This window comes from Myxocyprinus asiaticus, chromosome 28, assembly GCF_019703515.2.
Source record: "Myxocyprinus asiaticus isolate MX2 ecotype Aquarium Trade chromosome 28, UBuf_Myxa_2, whole genome shotgun sequence".
In the NCBI taxonomy this organism is placed as follows: domain Eukaryota; kingdom Metazoa; phylum Chordata; class Actinopteri; order Cypriniformes; family Catostomidae; genus Myxocyprinus; species Myxocyprinus asiaticus.
The window spans coordinates 45080059-45087558 of NC_059371.1; the positions used below are offsets into that span (position 1 = coordinate 45080059).

A 7500-nucleotide genomic window follows, 5' to 3' on the forward strand; every position below is an offset into this window, starting at 1 on the left:
TCTAAGGTGGTCTGGGTGGGTGCTGGGGTGCTCTAGGTGGTTGCTAGGGTGATCTGAGTGGTTGCTATAGTGTTCTGGGTGGTTAATAGGGTATTCTGGGTGGTTGCTAGGTTGTTCTAGGTGATTGTTAGGTGTTCTGGGTGGTTTTTAAGGTGGTCTGGGTGGTTGCTAAGGTGATCTGGGTGGTTGCTAGGGTGCTCAGGATGGATGTTAGGTGTTCTTCTGGGAGGTCACTAGGTGTTCTGGGTGGTTAGTGGGTGTTCTAGGTGGTCTGAGTGGTTGCTAAGGTTGGTTGCTAAAGTATTGTGGGTGGTTGCTAAGGTGTTCTAGGTGGTTGCTAAGGTGGTCGGGTGTTCAGTCTGGAGGATTTTTTTTTTTTTTTTTTTTTTTTTAAATCACTATGAGCAAAGGGTAATAATGATGCTTGACTTATCCACCACTAATTAGCTGTAATATAAACAATTTGTCCTCATGATGTGTCATCATTTAGGCCATGTCGACACTAATACTTTTCATTTGACAACACGTTTGCACCTCTCATCCATATTATAATGGCATTTTCCTGACAGAAAATTGAGAATTTTGAAAATCCTTTCTATAACTTTGGAAAATGCTGACATTTGTCATGAGAACAAATTATTTATATCAACGCTAATTAGTGGTGGTTAAGTCAAGCATCACTATTACCCTTTGCTCATAGTGATTTGATAGAGAACAAAAACCCAGACTGAACACCCAGACCACCTTAGCAACCACCTAGAACACCCTAGCAACCACCCAGACTACTTAAGCAACCAACCTTAGCAACCACACAGACCACATTAGCAACCACCTAGAACACCAACTAACCACCCAGACCACCCTAGTGACCACCCAGAACACCTAACAACCACCCTAAGCACCCTAGCAACCACCCAGACCATCTTTGCAACCACCCAGACCACAATAGAAACCATGTACACACTAATACTTTTCATTTGACATTGCATTAATTTCAATACGTTTGCACCTCTCATCCATATTATAATGGTGTTTTCCTGACAGAAAATTGAGAATTTTGAAAAAGCTTTTCATAAATTTGGAAAAACGATGACATTAGGAAAGTTTTTTAATTAACTAGTGAGCTATGTCTCTTTGTGAGTATGTAGCATGAGAACAGCACTATACTTTTATGAAGGTTCTTCAGTGTTTCTGGTTCATAAAGAACCATGTTTGTATGGCTCTTGAGGTCCTATATGGTGCTTTGCAGATCAGTAAAGTTCTTCATGTTTTATTGTAGGTTCTTCAGATAAGTGTTTTAGTTTTTGGGTTCTTTAAGCACAACAGCATTGCTTTTTTCAAGAACTAGAGAACAGAAGTTGTTTGTGAACATAAAAGTTCTCCTTTGACATCAGACTGTAAAACTCTTTCCTTTAGGAATCTTGTGTTCAGCTCATGTGTTTCTGTCTCTTCCAGTGTGTTTGCAGCATTTTTAGGGTGTGTCAACTGTAGTTTATCTCTATTACTGGACAAGAAAGATAGACAGGGAGAGAAAGAGATGGTAAAATGTCATCATCATTCACTGAGTTTGTGGGAAATGAGCTCAATCGAGCTGGAGTTGCATCAGATGTGTTGACTTTTTTGACCCAGTGAAACACGCAAGAAACTCACATCATGACACAATCAACAGTTGTTTAATGTGCTGATATAAAAACATGGTAGACAGAAGCTCTATAAACTTATTTTGTGATGTTGTTCGGTGGCCACAGAATCACCTTTTTATGTGTTGATGACAGGAGGATGGATTCTTCATCAGGATTGAGTACCAGGGTAAGAGCATCATATACTTGTTCTTTCGTTCAATTATGATCAGTATTTTTAATAGGGGTTGATCGATATATCTGTTTTACCAATTAATCGGTGCCGATAATTGCTTGGCTCTTTATTAATTTTGATCAGTGTTTTAAATAGGGATCGACTGATGCATCAGTTTTACAGATTAATCAGTGCTGATACTTTCTTGGCTCTTTATTAATTATGATCAGTGTTTTAAATAGGGGTCGATCGATATATCGGTTTTACAGATTAATCGGTGCCGATAATTGCTTGGCTCTTTATTAATTATGATCAGTGTTTTAAATAGGGATCGACTGATGTATCAGTTTTACAGATTATTCAGTGCCGATAATTGCTTGGCTCTTTATTAATTATGATCAGTGTTTTTATTAGGGATCGATCGATATATCGGATTTACCGATTAATTGGTGCCGATAATTGCTTGGCTCTTTATTATTTATGATCAGTGTTTTAAATAGGGATCGACTGATGTATCAGTTTTACAGATTAATCAGTGCCGATAATTGCTTGGCTCTTTATTAATTATGATCAGTGTTTTTAACAGGGGCTGATCGATATATCGGTTTTAGCGATTAATCTGTGCCAATAATTGCTTGGTTCTTTATTAATTATGATCAGTGTTTTAAATAGGGGTCGATCGATATATCGGTTTTACCGATTAATCGGTGCCGTTAATTGCTTGGTTCTTTATTAATTATGATCAGTGTTTTTAATAGGGGTCGATCAATATATCGGTTTTACCGATTAATCGGTGCCGATAATTGCTTGGCTCTTTATTAATTATGATCAGTGTTTTAAATAGGGGTCGACTGATATATCGGTTTAACCAATTAATTGTTGTTGATAATTCTTTGGCTCTATATTAATTATGATCAGTGTTTTTAACACGGGCGATCGATATATCGGTTTTACCAATTAATCGGTGCCGATAATTGCTTGGCTCTTTATTAATTATGATCAGTGTTTTAAATAGGGATCGACTGATGTATCAGTTTTACAGATTAATCAGTGCCGATAATTGCTTGGCTCTTTATTAATTATGATCAGTGTTTTTAACAGGGGCCGATCGATATATCAGTTTTAGCGATTAATCTGTGCCGATAATTGCTTGGTTCTTTATTAATTATGATCAGTGTTTTTAATAGGGGTCGATCGATATATCGGTTTTACCGATTAATCGGTGGCGATAATTGCTTGGCTCTTTATTAATTATGATCAGTGTTTTAAATAGGGGTCGAATGATATATCGGTTCTACCGATTATCGGTGCCAATAGTTGTTTTGTTGGAACTATCAGTTATCGTAAAAAATCAACACTATTGTTTTTTATTTTTAAATTCCTCTGTGGCCAAAACCCTTCATGTGGTGAATATACTGGCTACAAAAAGCTTAATCTGGTGAGTGTTTACATATAGAGCATTGCAACAAAGCCAAGACCATCACCATCACTGTTTATGGACTTATTCATGATTATTAATATGAAATGTTATAAAAAAGACAAATATGGCAATTGACAAGCAATAGCTGATGATCTAATATTGATGAATTACTGCTCAGTATTTATTAGCTCATAATGTAACACATTGTAGATGAATGTAAGAGTGCATGTTCTGTTTCCATTATGTGTTTGTGTGAGCTGAAAGCACAGACATTTCAAAATAAGAGTCCCAGGTGTATTTCAGGCTTGTTTATAGTTAAAAGTCCTGTTATGCACCAGTTCTTCATTTCTGATTATTAATGGAATTTTGGCACAGTAAGGAAAAACTAAGACTTTTTTTAACATTCAATAAATCAATTTGAAAAACTATCAGCTGATTATCTACCACTGTCCACTATCAGTCGACGTCTAGTTTTAAAGTAATAGTCTGAATTAACAAAAGAAATGAAGTTATAATTAACCCAAAACATTCCTTACAATATAAACGCTAATCAGGCTAGAGAAACTCTGGGAATTAAGTGTTATATTCACTGATGAAGTGTTTTTGTGTGAGTTTAATGCTTGTGTAATCTGTGTGAACAGTCAACAGGGGGCGGAGCTCAAGCGGATGAAGGTGCGGATGAAGTGGGAGGGGCCAGACGTCGAGTCCCCCACGTTGAAATGAAACTCATGGAATCAGTGGAGGGGTCAGAGGTGGGGCTAAACAATGACATCACTGCTCTGATGCTACATCAACAGATAGACCGCAGGAAAGCAGCAGTTTACCTCATTCTGATCGGCCTGCTTATATTCACCACAGGTAATAATACACACATTTTATCAACTGAGATTTTTAACATCTTTCTTGACTCGTTTAATCAGATTGACAAAAGTTCCGATATTTTGTGCAAAATAAACGTTTTGATTTCCACTTGCTGAATAAACATGCAATGTGAAGTCATGTGACAACCATGGAGCATGTTTGACATGATAATTGTTCCATTCTGTGCACTGTTCCACAAACTGTTTACTCTTTCCCCTCCGCAGCCTTCCTTTTGGGTTATGTGGCGTTCCGTGGAACGTGTCGTTTGTGCAGGGATGAGGGGGATCTGCTTCCACTGAGTGATGAGGCTGGAGCGGACGCCTTGCCCGAGGGTAGGGTGATGTACATGTCCGAACTCAGAGAGATGTTGAAGAAATACCTGAAGGAGGAGAGGATCGAAAGCACACTTAGGTGAGATCATGGTGTGACCTTTGTGATGTTTTAGTCTTGAATGCTTGTTTTATTTGTTGTGGTGTTTTGTTCAGGCGAGTGAGCAGGACATCTCATCCGTCAGGATCTTCAGAGGGGAACGCCGTAGCGCGAGAAATACTGCAGAATCTGCAGAACCTCCGTATGGACCACACCTGGACCGACTCGCACTATGCCACACTACAGTTCCCCTCCAGGTGTGTGTGTGTGTGTGTGTTTGTGTTTGTGTTTGTGTGTGTTTTCCCACCTTGGACAAATATTGGGCAAACTCCCTTCAGGTGCACTATCTTTTGAACGAACAAAGCCGCAATCCATGGAGAAAGACAATATGCTAAAGTGTTACGCAATGATTTTCTTAAGTGTTTTCTTTTGTATACTTAAGCATGTTAAGCAGAGCTGTGGATTTAAAGTGGTAATTTTGTGCGATTAATTATGTATAAAGTAACATGTTAAAAAATTAATGAAATTAACCATGCCCCTGGACGGTAATCAGAAAGTCAGCAGGGGGCAGTAAGCGCAACTCCAGCTGTACAGATGACAAACCGCATTTACAGACAGCACAAGATGACAGCAGGATGGAGCGCAACTTTAAATGCAGGTTTTAAAATACGTTTAAAACAGTGACCTAAAGCGTTGTGTTTATGATGCAATGCCACTAAAGTAAGACGCTCCAAAAGCGTCCGTCTGACGCATGTGTTCACTGACGCGTCCGTAGAAAAGCCCTTATAATACATCTGTCTCAAACAGATTGACGAGTTGAATTGCAAAATGGATTGTTGTGGACTGTATATAGGCAAATGTTCAAAATATGGAAATAAACAATATATTAACTTATAGAGAAACTTTTTATATTGTCTTATTAATGCTTTACTTGTTTGCCACAATAATGCATTGTGTGTAATGGATAATAATATATTTTAATTATCTGAATATTTACATTTATTATATAATGTATAAAAATTATTTAAATATAATAATTTTATCATTATTTATTGAATTATTTTTATTTGGGGGCTTTTATCTGCAAATATTGATTTGCAATTAATTGTGATTAATTTGATTATTCGATAATTAATCGGCACATCACGTAATTAATTCATCATATAATTAAAAGTTTAATCGATGGACAGCCCTAATGTTAAACCTTTTCTTTACCATAGTTTCAAGCTCAACAAAAAGCATTTTGCATTTAACATCTGGCTCATCGGTTGGTAGATAGTACATGACTAATGTGGTAAAAAAAAAATGCAAAAAAATTACTTTGGTCTTCCATGGCTTCTGTCTTAATACATTAAGCAACCATGGTGTATTTTAATATATAGTGTACAAAAGCAACAAAATAAGCGACTATAGTGTGTTACAGTGTCATCGTTTTATCAGTAAATACTGTTTATCACAAGGGAAATGTAAGAAAATCATGGTGTGTTTTAACTAAACCTGTGCTGTACTTTTGCATTAAAAGTACATCTGTACCACAGATTTTCTCATCATCATCGGGACTCTGCAATACAACATAATAGCATGAAAAGTAGCACGTCACAATAGTCGCTTTCACACAAAAAGTACAATTCTGACAGAGATGAAGCAATTACTCAGTCAAAAACAAAATAAAAATACATCAAATTGGACTAGGGGTGGGCTGGAGAGGGTCTTGAACACTTCGTCCAGAGGTGAGGCATCCATGGCGGCGCTCTTCCTCCTTATCCAGGGTTTCAGCATCAGTGTAACAAAGATCGTAGCTCTTCTACGAAGGAGGAAGCGGGAGACGGCAAAATCCAACTCAAAAGGTATTTTTATTTTTTATCACTCAAACACTCGCTTTTCAGCGGACTCAAACAACACAGTCTCTGGGTGTGTATGTGTGTAGCTCTCTCTCCCCCCCTCACATGCGTCTGGCTCGCTCTTAAATTCGTCTCCAACCCTCACTGCAACGACAAACAGCTGTTAGAGACAATCATCCTTACCGTTCTCGCTCTCCATTCACAAGCCAGCGCTTGACACAATTATTTTCCCTTTTTCATTGCGTCACTGCTCATTTGCACAAAGCTGAACTCTGCTCAACTTTCTTGCAACACCAGCAGTCGCTCATGTCACCTCAAATTGCCTAAACTCATTGAAATTTAAAGGCGTTTGTTTACAGTATTGCTGTAAATCACTTTCAGTGTGAACGCAACTTTAAGATCTTTGTGTGTGTGCTTTTGTAGGACGCAGCGGAACACTCTCTGGTTGGTTGATTCAGAGGGGGCGGAGCTAGAGGAGATTCCACTAGACAACGAGGGATACTGTGCCTACAGCGCTACAGGAACCGTCACGGTAACCCTGACGACTGTAAACATGACAGCGAAAGACTTAATAAACCTGTTGTAGTTTAGTAACACATTCATACACCAGTGCAACATTGTGTGTTTTTTGTGTTCCTTCAGGGTGGCGTTGTGTACGTGAACTACGCTCGCCATGAAGACTTTGAGCAGCTGCGCGTGATGGGCGTGGCCCTCAACGGTTCCATCGCCATAGCGAGAGTGGGAGGGGGCGTGAGCTTTGCGGAGAAGGTGTGGCATGCACAGGAGGCAGGGCATGTGGGTGTTCTCATCTACCCTGACCCTGCCGACGTACCCCAGGATCCACGACGACTTGGTCTCCATAGCAACGCCGTCATCTCAGATCACGTACGTAATGCCCCATCACACATACAGTGATTTTGCTTCGCTGTTGTGGATGTTTGATAGAAGTTACTGATGTCTCCACAGGTTCACCTGGGCTCAGGTGACCCATTCACACCTGGATTCCCCTCCTTTAACCACACCCAGTTCCCATCCACACAGTCATCAGGACTGCCAATCATTCCAGCCCAACCAGTCAGTGCAAATGTTGCTTCCAGACTGTTAAGGTCGGTCCCGCCCCCTTTCTCATAGTCTGTCACTCAGGTTCTTAAATTATCACATCAAAATCAAAAGAAAAAATAAGAAATGTTATAATTTGCATAAAGGAAATGAAGC

General features: G+C 39.1%; 1 protein-coding gene across 2 annotated transcripts in view; it reads left to right on the plus strand.

The window, feature by feature from the left end:
* Positions 1-7500, plus strand: part of LOC127419324 (transferrin receptor protein 2-like) — a 23698-nt gene that overhangs the window by 1130 nt on the left and 15068 nt on the right. The window contains exons 2-8 of one of the 2 annotated variants that reach the window (XM_051660661.1): positions 1776-1809; positions 3856-4072; positions 4300-4486; positions 4561-4701; positions 6709-6817; positions 6928-7170; positions 7252-7391. In XM_051660661.1, coding sequence (XP_051516621.1) covers positions 1780-1809; positions 3856-4072; positions 4300-4486; positions 4561-4701; positions 6709-6817; positions 6928-7170; positions 7252-7391 — 1067 coding nt within the window. In that variant the 5' untranslated portion in view covers positions 1776-1779. Of the gene's footprint in view, positions 1-1547; positions 1810-3855; positions 4073-4299; positions 4487-4560; positions 4702-6708; positions 6818-6927; positions 7171-7251; positions 7392-7500 lie in introns of those variants that run through there. The other variant, XM_051660660.1, reaches the window with a different exon arrangement.